This window comes from Microcebus murinus, chromosome 17 (assembly GCF_040939455.1).
Source record: "Microcebus murinus isolate Inina chromosome 17, M.murinus_Inina_mat1.0, whole genome shotgun sequence".
Classification (NCBI taxonomy): Eukaryota; Metazoa; Chordata; class Mammalia; order Primates; family Cheirogaleidae; genus Microcebus; species Microcebus murinus.
In genome coordinates, this window is record NC_134120.1 from 12,699,503 (window position 1) to 12,717,639 (window position 18,137).

Below are 18,137 nucleotides of genomic sequence, written 5' to 3' on the forward strand. Positions count from 1 at the left end.
CATCCCTGGAACAGCTGCTCTCGCCCCCCCCACCCCAAGAGAAGATGCAGAGATGTCGTGACGTGTTTCAAGTCAGAGCACCCCATGTCCTCACTTCGTCCCCCGCACCTCAAAACTCATTTCTCTGAAAATAAATGAGCCCTTTTGGTGGGGTGGGGTGGGGGGAGTTAGCATTTTTCTTTATTCTTTTGAGATGAAATTGTGGGAGGGTTATGGGGTTGCACTACTGTCTCACAGCTTGCCTCCATGTGGTTTCACTGCCTTAACCTTAGAGTGCTTTTGTAATCAGTATGCGGAACTGAGAAAAGGTGTCTTCCAAGCTCAAATGGATGTTGCTCCTAAGTACTAGATGCTACCTGTTAAAAAAAGAAAAAAAAGATATTTTACACTGTGCTTTAATCTCTTTGGAACCTCCTCAGAAAAATTTGATTTTTAGTGCTTACATAAAAAATTAAATGCGACTTTGCTGTGCAACGAACTCACTTTACTTTGGTACTGAAAGATCAGGACTACACCACTCCGCATGTACACACAGTCCATCTCCACCACTGACTGACTGACTGGTAAGCTCCAACTAGGTTTCTTTCGAGAGCAAGGAATACTTTTTATGTCTTTACCCAAGGATAGGGCAGAATTAATTAACGTTAACCTAATGAGCTATGTGAGGTGCTGTACCACCCAAAAAACCATTGCCATCACTCCCAGATGAACACATTCTCTTCCAGATTTTCTCTGTCTCTTAAAATAGTATCATAGTCCTGTTCATCCAAATTGAAGTCAACGAACGTCTGAGTGCCTTCTCGGTGCTATTTCATTATGCTGGACCTTTCTCACATATTATTTTAACCCTCAGAGCCATAATTTAAGATAAACAATCATCTTACATCTAGGAAAAATGAAGCTCAGAGCTCCAAGATTCCTTCTACTTGGCTCCTGCATCCCTTTCTAAATGGGCATCACCAAGTCGATTCTTCCCGACGTTGGCCTTCCTCTACCCATCCAGACCTCACCCTAACTGTCTCTCAATTTTTAGGCTTTCTGCAACCATCCAGTGATTTCAAGTACCATCATCAACATATTTCCCTTCTATTTAGAACTTGGTAACTTCTGATGTTTCAATCAACTCCACATTCTCCAGTCTGACCCCATTTTACCTATGGCACCCGCAAAGCTCCTCTTTCAAAATGTTCCCTTGACTACAGCTGTGTTTGTCTCCTTCTCCTACCTCCCCGACCACACACTGTCATTGCCGTTCCTGGAACACACAGTTCTTACCCATCGTGCATCCCCTGCCCCTGGGGTGACTGTCAGCCCTCCCTGCCCACGCCGTGAGGCTCTTCTCCAGACTCGCCTCCGCCACGGGGCCTCACACAGACGCCCCGGCTGCACGTGCGCCCCGGCCTCGCACCAGGGCACCCGCTGGGGAAGGAGTCGGGATGTGGACTCGGGTCCCTAGTACACTGTCGGTGTGAGTGTACGTCACTTGGAAAATATGGCAAAGCTCAGAAAACTAAGTATGTGCGTGTCTTACAACCCGGCGATTGCACCCCGAGAGTAATACCTGAGAGAACTTTCGCACACACGAATCAGGAGACTGGTACAAAAATGTTCCTAGCAGCCTTGTTTGTAGCAGCCAAAAAAATGAAAATCATCCAAATGTCCGCTGACACAATGGATAAATTATTTATCTATGTTCTTCCCCACTTCGATGACTATAAAGTGGCAAAACGAAAACCGTACGTCTATAAAATCGGAGGAGCAGAGCCAGTGACAGAAAACTAGGTACTAAAAGATACCCTTTTATACAGCTCAGGAAAAGCAAAAATAAACTATATATTTATAGGAGGGATGTAAGAAAAAAAAGCAAAGGAATAATGCAACATCTGAGTCGTGGTAGCCTTGGTGTGGTGGTGGAAGGAGGGAGATGGGCAGGTAAGGAACATAGATAATAACACTGGAGACACTCTAGTTAATTTGAAGTTGGGCTCATGACTTATACACGCCACACACTGGTACACATTTGCTGTCGAAAAAGAAACCTGATGCCTGTAAACACTCAGGGAATCTGTAACTATTTCCAACTCACTGCCCAGCTGGACACACAGGGAGCATTGGGTAGATGGCTCCAGACAGTGCCTCAGTGCCTGAGGGCTCGGGCCCTTTTGTCCAGGACTGTGTCAGGACTACGGGAAGGACATGGCCACATGGGCCTCCCAACAGCCTCTTATAAATTATTGTGTAAAAACTCTCACTTGAGACTCGATTACAGAAGAGAATCTATAATGAAATAAGACAGTTGAAATTGTACTGAGATAAGTGCCTAGCTAACAAAATCATATGAACAAGCTTAAGAAATTAGGTCCTTTCCAATTTCGGTGGGGGTGGCCTACCCCAGAAACACAATGTAGGTTGACAAGGACTCTGCTTGTTTACAGCACAGCCTCCAGCACACAGAGTGCTCGACACGCTGACGTGCAGGGCCCCCTCTAGTGGTCACACGGATGCCCTACGCAGTCAAGTCGTTTGGGCAACAAAGGAAGAACATCCCACTGGTACGTGACATTGGGATTCACTGCTCACATTAAAGGGAAATGGGTTGATTGTTTTTAAAAAAAGATCACCATGTATGATGTCCTTTAACTTTCACAAACTTTGCAATAAGGCACAATTCTTAAGCTGTTTTTCATTTTTTTTATTGCTGTTAATTCAAGGAAAAAAGGTTGCATAAAATCCAATCTGTTCTAGAAATATAAGTGGCCTTTCCAGTACATAACATTTCAAATATCAAAGTATATGGTAAACATACAAATAAGGAGAAGGTAACATACCTCCTGTGTACAGTACAGTATTTTAAATCATAAAATAAGCTCCATAAAGTACAACTGGCAAGTGATTCACAATGCGGTCCATACGTGGCTTATCAAAACTCTCACTTGAACAACTCAACTGCAGCTTAACAATTAATTTAATAATGTGGTCCAAAAATACCCAGATCAAATAAAATATATTTAATCAAAATAATTTCCTTTACTCGAACTATTTTTCTTTCTAAATTAAAGCTTTCATCTACCCATTCACGCCCACCCCTTCCCCCATAACTCCCACCCCTGAAAGTTTCAAAATGTACATTGGTGCTATAAATATAAATGCTACTTATGAAGCATTAAGCTTCTTTTTTCTTCAAGTTTTTTCTTTTGTCTAGCAATCTGTTAGGCTTCTGAACCAAGACCAAATATTTAAGTTCTTCTGCTGCATGCCAACATTACCCCACACAACAAAATCTTATCATTTCTGCTCTGTACTGAGGAATGGAAAAACAAAGCCCCCAACCCTTCAGATCTATAACTATACAGTGGTAGTTGTTCATCGCTGTTGAATGCAGCAGTCACCAAAAAATACACCCAGTCTTCCAGATAACCTCAGTGCACTTTAGGAAATCAAAAATTACCTGGAAGCAATTTAGTACATAGATTGGCTTTTAAAAAAACTTTTTGTTTTAAACAGCAGCATTAAACTTAGTGACATGACACTGACATGATTAATACCATCTTAACACACTCAGAATTCAGTCTTTCACATTATAATCAAGCATAGTGGTAAACTGTTATAAAAGAGACTTTGTTACGAGAGACAGGTTAGGGAACAGATACCTGACTTTTTGTAGAAACCCATAGCTTCTGATCAGATTGCAATAAACCATACACAATTTAAACACAACATAACACTGTAACAGTTGGTATAGGAAAGGAAGAACTCTTTACTCAAGTAGTGTCTCTTTGAGCACAACACAGTGGTAGACGACAAGTAAAATTGGCTGTGGACTTTCATTACAAACACAAGCACACAGAGAACAACATTCACACCAGTGTGTTCACTTTGTGTCTCTCTGAAGCAACAGGCTAAAAAACTATGATAGAAGTAAAAAGTTTGTTTTTTTTTAAGAAAAAGCTTTTTGTCCATTTCATACATCCTGTTTTTTCAGTTTCATATGGTTTGACTTCTTCCTCTCTCTTCCACTTATTTTCATTTTTATTTGGACAACAAGCACTGCATATATGTATTTACGTGACGCTGTTTATTACATATATACACACTACTTTGGGAGTTTGAGTTCTCCCGAAAGATTAAGGTGAAACTTTTTGCCCTTGGTTTATATGCAGAGCAGTTTATAGAAGTGTGCACAAGAACACAGCTGGCCACTCCTGCCTCAGGCTAGGAAAAGAGTGAGGGTGGTGGGGAGAAAGGTGTAGTTTAGGGTGGAAGTGAGAAAAGCTGGGGAAGAAGCAAAGTTTCTTTTTTTCAAAACCATATGACTGTCACCAGTGTTGTAAAAAAAGGTCAAATACACAGTTTTAAAGATTCAGTAAACATTGCACACAGCAAGTATTCAGTGTAAAAAAAAGCACGCATCAACATTTTCCTTTTGATAGTTTGTCTGGAAGTTTAAATTACATGTATCACACATATAAGCCTGTTGTTGAACCAGGAGACCAGAGGCTCAAAAAAAAAAGCATTGCATTCTTTCTTGTTTTGGACATTGGTACAGAGAAATGAAAAATCCCAACTGCATAGAAATCTAGGAAATGTATAGACAAAGAAACAAACAAAATACCTTTCCTTTCCTCCCCTCCACACCCCATGACTCCCCACACTTGAGTGTATTAAGTAGGCAAGCTTTACTTGTCTCAGTCTGCAGAATCCAACGTATCGTTAGAAGGGGGGAGGGGAGGTGCGTATCTCAGTCTGTAAGTGCCTAAAACGGGAAAGACAGAACTACTAAGTCACCGCTTACAAGGAAACGTCATCACAAACCACTACTACAAGATAGCAAATGGGCATGCTCTTCACAAGGCACCTTCAGCACTAGTACCACTCAAAACGGTCACTCAAATTACTTCAAAAAAGTAATATGAAGTTTGTGCTTTAAGTTCAATCTAAAGCTATTGAACTTGATCTTCCTTTAAGAATGCCAAGTAAATATACTCCCAATTCAAGACATTTTTTTCCCCTGGGTAAGATTTGGCAAAATGACAAAGGCCAAATGCAAGTGAAAGACAACAGTTAGGTGGACAGTGAATTGGGTATCTTACTCACACCTATGTGTGAGCACCTTCTTTCTGATGGTAGTAATGTTAAACTTAGTTCAAATTCCCCTATTGCAAATCAGTAATGAACTATTTTGTTCCTGTAAAATGCAACAGAATCTTGGATTTTTTTTTTTAACATTGGCTGGGAAGGAACAGTGTAGCAGGGGGAGTATGCGTGAGGCCAGCTGGTTATGCAGATACTAAATAGTTACTAGAAACCTTACATGTCAGGATGCCTGGATTACTTCCTACTTTTTCATTATTTAAAAATTTTGCTTACTCTATGAGGATTGTAGCTTTAAAAAAGAAAGTGCTGCAAGCAAGAGATTTAACATTACAATAATGCAAATTCCCATAACATTCCTTGAAAAGTGCCTGTAGAGTTTATTCCTCAATTGCAAACTGAATTCCCCAGAATTTCCTTGCGCTCTGTGTGACCCGAGTCTACACTAGGTTTTCCGGTTGTATTTTATGATTTGTCACTGAAAACAGAATATCCATAAATGAACACACAAACAGATCTTTCTGCTACAACAGAATCCCATGATCAGTAAGGGAAGGAAGGAGAAACAGGTGAACTCAAAAACAAGTCCTCTGGGAGTTATTGTGATTACCTTGTTGATTGGCCTCCATGGATGACTGCTTACAGTCCTGTGCATAGTGTCCGCTGACACCACAATTGTAACACGAGACATTCCCATTCTTCTTGGGCCCCGAACCACTGGTGTTGGCAACTACGTTAGGTGCCGGGTATACAGGATAGAATCTCCCGAACCCTGTCATCTGCTGCAGGCCATAGCTGGCCTGGCTCCCCATGACTGGGTCATGGACCAGTCCATTTGCATATGGAGTCTGAGGCAGAAAAAAAGGAAGTTGGTTTCCATTGCTCTGATGTGCTTGGTTGAGGTAGCTGCCATTGCAAATGGATGGCAGAGTAAAGAACGGGACTCGGTACATTGGTCCGGGCACTGGATTAGGATAATAGTAACTGTTTAGCTGAAGGTTTCCATTGGTCCCACAGCTGCACCTTCGCCCACAAGAACCACAGGGACCTGAGCCCATCTGCTGCGGTGGCACTACCGTCCCGTTGGCGTTTGTGTTCCCCACAGCACTGATGTAAGATGTGCTGTCGCTCTGCGCAGTACTGTGTGTCAAAGCAGGGCTCGGGCTCGGGGCAGGGCCTGGGGTGTGGGTAGGAACCGCAGGAGGGGCGGTAGCCTGGGCCTGGCTGAGGCCCGCGCTCGCCGGCTGGGGAGACGGTGCTGCCGTGTTGAGCACACTGGAGTTCTGGCTGGGTAACACGCTGGCGGCAAGGGGGGAGCCTGGTAAGGTGTAGGAAGCTGGTGGCTGTGTGGCTGAGAGGCCAGCTGCTGGAAGAACTACCTTCACATTGGTAGGCTGAGGGACTGTCCCAGTGTTTCCCTCAATTTGAGGCACCATTTGATTTAGTCCTACCACTTGAGATGCAGATTTTGTGATGGGGTCCGTGGTAGCAACAGGAGATCCTGGAAAACTACCTGGGTTATGGACAGGAATAAAGGCAGTGTTTGGTGACCCGATGCTCAGACTTCCGGTAGGTTGTTGTGGGATGTTAACTGTGCAACTCTCCGAAGATCCCTGTGGTGGTGGCAATTTCAGCCTCTGCAATGTCAGGTGCAAAGCGGGAGTACTACTATGTGGAAGGAAGGTTGATGGAATAGGTAAAGGGGAAGCCAGTAATTCAAGGTGCTTTTCTGATTCTCCAGTGGAAGCTGTTGGCCCTAGTATTCCAACAGGGGTTGAATTTGTGGACTCCCGTATTGCAGAGATGTCAACAGGACTAGGAACAAGCATCCCTATTGTTTTACCATCAGCAGATTTGGGTGTAGGAACGACAACTTCAGACTTCTGGGCACCATTGTGCATGACACAGTGTAAAGTTGGCATAAAAGAAATATGCTGATACTTGGGCGCGTTTAAGGGATCATCTAAAAGGCTTCCACTCTCATTTCCTAGTGAAGCAATTTGAACAGGTGGCTTGACAGTGACAGTCTGGTTGACAGAACCATAACTTGTAAACCTAGTTGTTGATGGATTCCCAGAATCTTCAGAATTGCTGTCTGTGTCTAAAGAAAACACACAAATATAGATATTAACATGTGCATAACTCCCATCTTTCTTGCTAGAAGTAAAATTTAAGTAAATCTAAAATTAACTGTGAAGCTTGGAAGGTGTCCCTCCACTGTGTTTCCTAACTGTCCAAGCTGACCACCTTTTAACTTCTGGCTGTCTGTGGATCATCATTCCATACATGCTTTACTTAAAAATAACATGGGGATATAAACAAAAAACCAAAACAAAAGGTTATTTGGAGACTGAGTGAAGCACAGTATAAAAACAGAGATTTATTTAATACTATCTTATTATTACTGAGAAAAGTATTACTTTCAACCTTAATCAATTTTAGGCAATCCACTTGATTTAGATTCTGCACTGCCAAACCCAAGGTCTTCAATTTATCTCAGATAAATGACATAATTTACAGAGCTCAATCAAGACAATATTTAACTCAAATATCGAAAGGTAGGGAATGGAAAAGAGTTTCTTAGAATGAAATATTCTTATTACTAAATATTTCAATGGGGGAAAGAAAATTTAAAGCATCTACTAATCACAAAATATGCTAGAATACAAGAAGCAGGAAAATATAAGAGAGTTGCCATTTCTCCAAAATCAAAACAGCAAAATGTCACATTTATTACTACTACAGCATCCCCCGTTTAAAGAGACAGGGGCTCACTCTGTCACCTAGGTTGGAGTACAGTGGCAAAATCATAAACTTATTACAGCCTCAAACTCCTAAAGCTCAAGTGATCCTCCGGCCTCAACCTCCCTGGGTGACTACAGGCACACACCAGCATGCCCAGATAATTTTTTAATTTTATGTAGTAATTTTATGTAATTTTTCAGTTTTATAATTTTTATTTTATGGCAACTGTGTTGCCCAGGCTGGTTCAAATTTCTGGTATTGGTGATCCTCTGCCTCAGCCTCCTGAATCACTGAGATTACAGGTGTGAGCCACTGGCCTGTTTCTACTACTGTATAATTCTTACGCCTGTATACAAAAATAATTTCAATCAAGCCCTCCCCTGGATGTCCTGACTTCTGGTATAAAGGAGGCAAAAGATAAAATCTAATACATGACATTTAAACATCATAAACCCAGATAATGCATTGATGTGTACACAGATCATTCAATTAAATGTGGTGCCTACATTTAAAATTTCCCTGCTCAAAAATATATGCTGAATTGCCCTAGGTACTTAAAATATTTGTATTTAATTAATGTAAGAACTGGTTACATTCACCTTAAGATGTTAAAAATTTTTGAAACAGAATACTAAAAACAAATTAGTCTTCCTGAAGAATGGTAAAATGAAATATAGTTACTGGCACAGAACGTCAGTTATTAATTCAACTATATTATTTTATATTAGAAGAGATTTAATTAATGAATGAATGGTTCTAGAATAAGCTTCCCCATATAAATTAATAATTGGGGTACTTCTTATTAAACTTTGAAAAATAAAAAGTATCTCCACAAAGCAATAACTTGTTTAAGGCATTATGTCTATACCATCACACCAGTGCAGAGTTAAAGATAAAAATATTAACCTAAGTTTAAAAGAAGCTTCTGCTTAAGCTGCCTGTTAAATATAAGTTTAAAAGAAGCTGAAACGTTTTCAGATGGTCAGTTAAATTTCTACATAAATTAGGCTTTGTTAAAATCTCAAGTCAAAGTAAATGGCCCCACAATTTTCAATGGTCCCAAATGGTTTTCTGAGCACTGTAAGGACTCACCCAGACAGGATCAGACAGCTCTTGCCCTTTTTTTGTACTGACTTCAAAAAGCATCGAGTCCCAAACAGAACACCAGCACATCCCACCCAGAACAGCAGGAAAGCCAGCCTCGTGCTTTTCAAAGTGGCCTTTTCATCCATTCTGAATTCTAAAAATGATGGAAGTCCTCTATGATAAGGGATATTTCCCTGGTTTGAGAGAGCCCCAAGTGCTTCTTTCATTTAGGGAAGGCTCATTTTGTCACTTAACAAGTGAGCCTATTTGAAAAAGGGCAAGCTCCTCCATACAGGCCACTGCCGCCGCCGCCGACAGAACAAGGCGCTGCAGTTGGCACTGTAACCACCAGGCCAAGTCCGCAGTGTGAGCTGAAGAGCCACGGAATCTCCTGTACATCCTACAGAATGACGTATAACATGTGCAATGAAACACACTCAAAGCTTGTCTATTCTGGGTAAGGCATAAAAATTCTCTCATTTAAGCTTCATAATAGTTCTGTGAAGTTACTTTCATTTTTTCCTTTCATGAGGAAAACCGCAGAGCAGAAATGCAGCATTGCCTCAGATTAGAACTAGTGGTAGAGTCGCTGCATGCTATATTTGGTATGACTATAAAATAACTGCAAAGTAAAGACTGACTTTAACTGTCTGTGACACAGCAACACTATTGCCTGGCTCCCTGAGATAGGGCCCGGTAATACAGAAGCTAAAGTCCCAGAGAGCTGCAGATTGCCCAGGAAGAAACTGCATGTGGCCAAAATGATGGGGTCTAAGGATCTCCAGCGAACCATAGATGGCCCAAGAGAAATCATTTGATACTGCCCACCAGCCTGGGTACACCTTATAACCAAGTGTTATTAATCAGATGTTGTTACTATGTGCAAAGAACGACATCCTCAGTCAACACGTGCATTTTCAAGGAGATCTCGCTTCAGATCAGAATGGTGGAATAAGGACTTCTAATAATCTACTCCCTTCCACAAAAGCAATGAGAACCCTATCAAAAACTGTCAAAATTAACTTTTTAAGAACTCTGGAAATTAACTAAAGGCTTACAGCAGTCTGAGGAGTGTTTATTTAAGAAAAATTGCATCTGTAAGAACAGAAAGCCTCATGGTGTTTTTCCCTTGCCATACTCCCATTCCCTTTTTCTCCAGCTCTGAAGTCGGAGAAAGCTATTAGCTGGAAGCTATTAGCCCCTCAACCACTTGGTAGCTATGAAAATCAGCAGCCTAGCAGCCACTAGAAGAAATAAAGATTTGGAGTTTCCCCAAAACCCCATCACCAAAGAACTGTCATGTTCTATTTGACCACTCTGACAGCTTGGGCTCACTGTGTTATAGCCTCTTACCCAAAGGACATTTGTCATAATTAATCAATGGCAACTGTTTAATAACGAGGCTGCCTGAGGCAGTATTACCAGTTGGGGCTAACAAGAGGCTGACCAAAAAACAAAATGAAAAACTGAGGAATGAGATGTCCACAGGGGGATCTGAAAAGCTTCGATATGGTCCTGGGAATCCCGAAGGGTATTATGATCTTTTCTTGGCTGTGTGCATTCCCAGGAAAGACTGAGAAGCCCTAAGCTCTCACTGCTGGCTGACGTTAAGCCTCTGTGCAAGTAAGAATTGAAGACATAATATGATACATACAGAAGACAACAAAATGGCAGGTGTAAATTCTACCTTATCAATCATTACATTACATATAAATGGGCAAATGGCAGAGGTCAGCAGAATGGATTAAAAAACATATCCTAAACTACATGTTGCTTAGAAGAGATACACTTTAGATTTAAAGACACAAATAGGTCTAAGGTAAAAGGATAGAAAACGAAGTACGGCGCAAGCAAAACAACTGGAATGGCTATATTACTACTAGACAAAATAGACTTTAAGACAAAACTTGTTACTAGACACAAAGAAAGGTATCTTACAATGATAAAAGGATCAATCAAGAAGATATAAAAAGTATAAACATACATACATCTAACAACACACACATTTTCAATCTTTCTATACTAACTCTATATTATGTTAGGATCCTATCTTCCTTCTATTTAATTTTATATGCAGTGAAATAAGCTTATAAAGTCAACATTGGTAGGAATTGCTAAGGCAATGGTCTATGTCATCCTTTATACCAATTAAATTTTTTTATTTTATTTTAGCATTCAAGTGAAAGGAATATACTAATTAAATTTATAATCAGTAACGGAATCTATAGGAATATAAAATTCCTAGTTTGACTCTGATTTGAAGAGATGACATTCCCTCCACCACCTCCTCCCCACCTCCTCTCCCTCTACCCTCTCCAAAGAGCAAACCTCTGTCTTTTTCTTCTTCACTTTCAAAACTTTCTCTTCCATCATGTCGTGGACTAGACGGAGAACTGTAACTCTCTGAAGATGTTTCTCCACATGTGTCATGTCCAGATCCAATGTCCAAATTCACATCTAAAAATAACAACTCTATTTTAAAAAAATCTTAAGTAATTTCTAAATTGAACCATTAGAAATTAGTTGTAGCTATTATGTTTTTCCAGTTTTCCTACAACCACCTAAAAAGCTGTCTTTGATCTAGATGAATATTCATTAATTACAATTTTAATTGAAAATAATTAATAAATATACTCTTAAAGTGAAAGGCATAAAAGAACAAGTCAATCTTACTGACTTCAAAAAAGAGTTAAGGTTCTTTGAAGGGTCTGTCAAATTATATTACTTTGAGGCACTAAGTCTAGATAATAATATTTTAACACCTCAGAGCTTATTGAAAAATTCATTCTTTAAGAGAACTCAAGAATAGAATGGACTGCCAAAATGCCTATTCAGTTAAAATTACTTGGCTTGACTAGTAAGAAGAATCAAATTCTTCCCATCTAGTAGACTGAGTAGCCCCTGGAGTTCTGCCCAAAGGCCACACCTATACCCTGAGGTGTTGTCCCCACTAAAATCCACTAGCTATCTGTGCTGTGCACATAAGGACTACTGCTATATCTAGTATTGGACATTCCCACACTGGCCCAGACTTAGGGAACTGCTCTATTCACTTCTGTAAACTCAGTGGCTGGCACAGCTTCTGCCTCATAGCAAGCTCCATCCAGTACACATTCAGTGTACAAATCCCCACATGAGGGATTCCAGAGGGTGTCTAAAAACTACAGATAATAAACTATCATTTCCATGGGAATCTGGTAGAACCAATAAAAGGTAATCATTATTAACATTTGTGTAATGAGCAATTCAGCGGACTAACCTGTATCTTTTGAGGATAAATTTATAACAGTGTTAAATTTTTAAAGATGATCTAGATTAGCCTAGCTACTCAAATGTTGGTTGAATATTGAAGAAAAATAAAGTCATTAAGAAATGCAGATGTTACTAATTCCTTTTGGGTAATAAATTATGTGTCAAACTACCATGGGAAAACTGCACAAAATCTCATGAGGGTATAAGGCAGAGGAGTTACAAGGGCAAGTTATAATTTTACAGAAAAGTAATCTGGAGTATACTCACAAAGAAATAGGCTTCTCAACTACCAGTCACAACATGTCCAAAGAGAGGGATGCAAGTCAACACAAATGGCCGTTGAAGACAAGCTAATGTGCCACAGTTGCCAAATAAGTTGGCATTAAATTGTGCTAATATAACTGTAGCACATACAGAAATCCTGAATGTAAATATTTCAACCAGCATATAACAAAATGAACAATCCAAGGATTAGGAGAATCCTTGGTTCAACAGGATATTCTTCTCAAAGCAGAAATGATGGACTAAAAGGGAACCACTGGGGCAGTGTTCACCAAAACTCAGGCAGGGAAAGTGTAGTGGGGGCCTCTGAAACTCCAAACAGCAAGTTTCAGAATACGATGAAGGAAAAAAAAAAAAGCAGCTCTCTCTCCAAGTGGCATAATTTACAAAACTATTTTCTTTACATTATACTACCTAGTAGATATTCTAATCACCAAACTGCCATATATTACATTGCAGCTTTCAAAGAACTAAATACATAAATCTAAATCTATACTAAATGTAATCTTTTTGATGATTCAGAAGCTACTTCAGAACTGTGTAGGGTAAGAACGTCATGCTTAGAAATAATGTGATCTGATTCAGGTGCAGACGGTGAGAGTGAAACAATTATGCCAAAGGATACTTAACAAATTGTCCTTTTAAAAAGATGCAAACTTAAAAATTTTTTGTCCTGTCTCAAGTGATAGGTCTTGCACATAATTAAGACAAAAATAAAGACCTAAGCCACTATTTTATCAATGAAAAATATTGGTTATTGGTAATTATAAACAACAGAAGTCAGTAACAGAGTTAAGAACTGTTTATATAAATCACAGGTAACAGAACTACATCTATCATCTGAAATATGAAAAGAATCTGGAGACCTTTAAATCATCCTAAATCTTTTAAAACGTGCCGAGAGGTCAATCACCTCATTTCCCCCAAACTTTTTGGTGTCAGAATCTGCAACAGAAGAGTGGGCCAGTAGAACCCTGAGTGATAACCTAGAACAGTGAGCCATCTGTGATCTATTAAATACATGAGGTAATGCACATGTCTCTTGAGAAGAGAGACAAAAAGCCTGGGTTTTAAAAGAAAATATACTGCAAAGAATACAGATGAGTAAAGGCACTGATTGCTTCCTGGGAGGAGGTAACACGGAGGGAGGCAGTGAGGGATGGTGACTTTGTTCCCTTTCAGAATTTTGAGCTACAGGAATGTATTATCGTTCAAAACAGAAGTTAAAATTTAAAATCAGTAATAAAGTAAATAATACATATCTTAGGATAGAATGCACTATTTAAAAATCCAAACAACCTACTACTAATCAGAAGGACTCAGTATTTTCAGCTTCAATATAGTATCTACATTTTATATGAGCTGCTAAGAGGGAAAAAAAAACCCTTAAACATGTCTTGTGTTTACTGAATGATAAAAAGGCAATTTGTTATTGGTACCTTAATGTTTCAAAGGAAGATTAACAAACAGATGGTTTTTTTAAAAGTCAGAATTAGCATCTATCTGAGCAACACGTGATATCAATGAGACAAGCTATAAGCAAGATATATTTTACTCATAGTTACACTCTGTAAATGTAAATATATGAATCAGCGACACATAAAGGACAAAGGTTTAATAAAGATTCAAGCCACAGGTGTCTGATCAAAGTCCATGTGGTTCTCTAGAAATGAGACTAAAAAGGAAAGAATAGTAACAAACTACTTTTGCAAGCAGTAGTTCCTAAACCACGTGAGACAAGAGCCAGAATGATCTTGTGGAGGGTGGTATATACCTGCTAGGAATTACATCAGGAAAATGACCCAATCAAGTATGTATTTTAGGAGACAAATACAGTAGCACACCAGGTGTGGTGGCTCATCCCTGTAATCCCAGCACTCTGGGAGGTAGGAGGATCACTTGAGGCCAGGAGTTCAAGATCACCCTGAGCTACACAGCAAAACCCTGCTTCTACAAAAAATAGAAAAATTAGCCAGGTGTAGTGGTGTGCACCTGTAGTCCCAGCTACGCAGGAGGCTGAGGCAGGAGGATCACTTGAGCCCAGGAGTTTGAGGCTACGATTGAGCTATGACTGCACTCCAGCCTGGGCCACAGAGATCCTGTGTCTTAAAAAAAGAAAGACAGCAACAGACACAGGGAGACCTGGCGGAAGCAATTTCCAACTGTCCACCAACAGAAACTTTTGTCTTTCTTTATTTAGCTTTTTTTTCATCTGTTTAGCTGCCTATACACCACAGGGAACCTTGAAGACGGAAAAGTGTTACAAAATCCTCCTGGAATTAAATCCTTATATAGATGAGACGGGTTTTTCTCAAGTCATTTTCCCCCCCAGTTCAGCTGATTCAATGAGTTGATGATTTTAGATTCAAAAGGTAATTGTTTTTCTTTCATGACTATTCAGTATTTCTATACAAACATCTGGTTTAAAAATATACTGCATTTACGAAACATTCTGAGTTTTTATATTACATCACAACTGAATGTATTAATATTAGAATAAAATTTAAGTTAAAATAATGATACTTGTGGACCACTCAATAAATGTGTCAGGGGCACACACGGAACATTCACCTAGAGGTCTGTGGGTTTTCATTCTTTTTTAATCTTTACTATTAATAGTAAAGGTTACCAAAATACAGAAAAGTAACCAGTGGAGCTGCAAAAGGGGCACTTCTCAGTCCAGTGAACCTTGAAACTAAAAATAAAGGAACCTTAAAATAATGGTGGGAAAATGGAACCCACATAAATGCAATATTACAAAAACCTGAGGGGCTGGGCATGGTGGCTCAATCCTGTAATCCTAGCACTCTGGGAAGACAAGGCGGGAGATCACTTGAGCTCAGGAGTTTGAGATCAGCCTGTGCAAGAGTGAGACCTTGTCTCTACTAAAAAAAATAGAAAAAAAAAAAAATCTGAGGATCAGAATTCTCCTAAAGCCCCATAAAATTTCTCGGAGGACAGTTCTTAAATCTTGAAAAAGTCAACAATATTCCAAAGTATGACTTTCCATAAAAGCACATCCAGACTTGATGAGGGTGGCCTGTAAAGCTGTAGAAAAGACTCCCCATGACCACAGGACCTGCCTGCTCTGGAATAGGGACTGGCTTGAGAAGGAAACAAGTTGGAGACTGCTGCCACCAGAGGAAGAAAAAGGTGGGTAAGTATGACTAAAGCAGAGGGAATGTTTATCTCCATGGCTGATTTATAGTCCTTGAATTAATTACTGATTCCAGAATTATTTAATTTGGAAACTGTTGTACACATCAATGCAAGGTAAAATTCTAACATTAGGATTTGACATGATAGCTCAATATCTATTAATATAAGTATCATGCTGAATATATTTAGGTGATGGGTAATTGAAAGAAAAATAAACTTTCTTACCTTTCACAGTACCACCATGGGCATGCTGAGGAGCAGATAGTCTAATACCATTTACTCTACTATTCAATCTGTTGTCAGTTTTCTTAATTTTCTCCCTAAACCAAACATACATAGTATCATTTTAAATAAGGTTCCCTACCAAACACATTAAGTACAGTATTGCTAAAATTCCTTTCAACATTATTTTGTAATTAAAAAGAAATTTTAGCAAAGGCAATATATGTAACCTAAACATTTATAGCCCCGTAATATGCTGAAATTAAAAAAATTTAAGATTTGCCCTTTAGAGTTGTAAGAGTTTTGACTCATCAAACTGAATATAGTATTTGACGATAGCTTTATTTTTATCTGTATATGTTAATATTTTGAACTAAAAAAGCCCAGAATTAAAATCATAAAGCAAACAAATGAAAAAAATACTACTTATACCAAATACACTAAATATGTCCATAATCAAATGCTACATGCCGTCACTCCTTACCAATTTCTATTACTGGAAACATTAAATTGAACCTACTTCTCTATTTGTGTCTTTCCTTTCTTCTTATTTAATGAAGATAAGCTCCGTTTTTCAGCAGAATGCTAGTGGAAAAAATTAAAAGACAAATCAAACAGACAATAGGTAAACCATACTGGTGTCGGTATCCTTTTATTCTGGTAACAAACTTTTAAATGATATATTTCCAGTTGTATATTCTAACAAATTTTGATTTTCTACTTATTTTTGAATTCGCCTACCTGAACCACTAAAATTTACATATTTGGTGATAAATACTTAATATTGTATTAATCATGAGAAAAATATATCTGTTTTCTATTTTTCCTTTAAAATGGACCTGAATTCTTTTCTCTGATTACAAAATAAAACACAGTCAGGTGACTAGTATTTACTACAGGTTAACTATAATAGTATTCTCTTAAAGTTCAGTTTGATAAAACTGACATTTTGTCAACTCCAAGAAAAAAGGGTATAGGCGGGAAAGTAGAATCAGATGGGCTTTGAAAATAGATCATTAATTAAGTACAACAGAAATAATTTACAATTTCTCAAAATATGCTTTAGTGTATAAAAACACATTCCAGGAAGAGTTAACATTTTGATCTGAGTTGTGGCCAAAGACATAATCAGGTTAACAAATCAATTTTCTAGATAGAAGGGTCATTCTGTATTTGCAACATACATATATATTATACACACACACAGGTACTTCCTCCCATATCTGTGATACCATACTACACTAAACACACTTGACAGCATTCTATTCTATGATCACACCCAATTCCTAAGAAAGCAAATATTCCCTAATCATATTCTGAAGTGCCAGTAAATTGGCCCAACTACTTATGAAGGCAGTTTGAAAATTTATATCTTAAATAGCAAGATAGTGATTGAACTGTGAATAATTCTTTTAAGATCAAGAAATTTTGGTATAACAATTAAACATCCATTTGTTAGAATAAACATTTTAGGTGTCATAAAAAGGTGTATTAATTTTACATGAGCAATAAAAGTAATCTAAATATACTTTTTAGGTCTCAGAAGAGCTTAGGTCATATATACCAGTTAATTATAATGTCTAACACTTAAATATTCCTTCATTTCTTCTTACCAGATATACTATCTGACTGAATGCTTATAGAACTCAATTTTTTAAATACATTGCAATGACTTAACTATATGGCACCAAAACAAAACAAAATCCCCATATACCTGGTCAGCTAAGGTCACACAGTGCTCTGGGTGCTGAATGGTGGTGCAGCTTTGCTTCCTCCAATCCACAATTCCATTCTGTTCAGAATATTGCATGGTAAGCCCGTCCAATGGAGAACAATTCGTACCAATAGTGCTATCAAAAGAAAAGTTTATGAAAGTATGAAAATCTACCCTAAATAATCTAATCTGCTATATCATTTCAATGAAGAAGCTACAGTGACTCTTAAGTGTATTAGTTTTTTCATAGAATGTGTAGTGATAGGTCTAAGGAAAAATGTATACCATGAGAAATAATCCAGAACACATGTATTTTATCATTAATATCATTTATCATCTCTAAGAAGAGTAATAACCACTGCACACTCTGCCTTTAGACCCTACACTCTGGTGATTATTCTGCACCACTTACAGCTAGGAATAGAGGCTTATATATAACCCTGTATCTTGAAAGAACTGCTGTGTTAAGTACTGTGTGTAACTAGGTGCATGAAGGGACAGAAAATGCGAATGAAACCAAAAGAAACAGAAACAGGCCAAAAGAGAATCCAGGTGATGAAGTTACTGGACACAGACTTTCAGATGA

General features: G+C 38.6%; 1 protein-coding gene across 3 annotated transcripts in view; it reads right to left on the reverse strand.

Annotated features, from left to right (window-relative positions):
• Positions 1 to 151: 151 nt before the first annotated feature.
• The window catches only part of ZCCHC2 (zinc finger CCHC-type containing 2), a 59,069-nt gene continuing 41,083 nt past the window's right edge, over positions 152 to 18,137 (reverse strand). For 2 of the 3 annotated variants that reach the window (XM_075993817.1, XM_075993818.1), the window contains 6 exons: positions 17,552 to 17,687; positions 16,358 to 16,422; positions 15,841 to 15,935; positions 11,251 to 11,379; positions 5,702 to 7,192; positions 363 to 4,753 (listed from right to left, as the gene is read on the reverse strand). In XM_075993817.1, coding sequence (XP_075849932.1) covers positions 4,686 to 4,753; positions 5,702 to 7,192; positions 11,251 to 11,379; positions 15,841 to 15,935; positions 16,358 to 16,422; positions 17,552 to 17,687 — 1,984 coding nt within the window. In that variant the 3' untranslated portion in view covers positions 363 to 4,685. The other variant, XR_012912870.1, reaches the window with a different exon arrangement.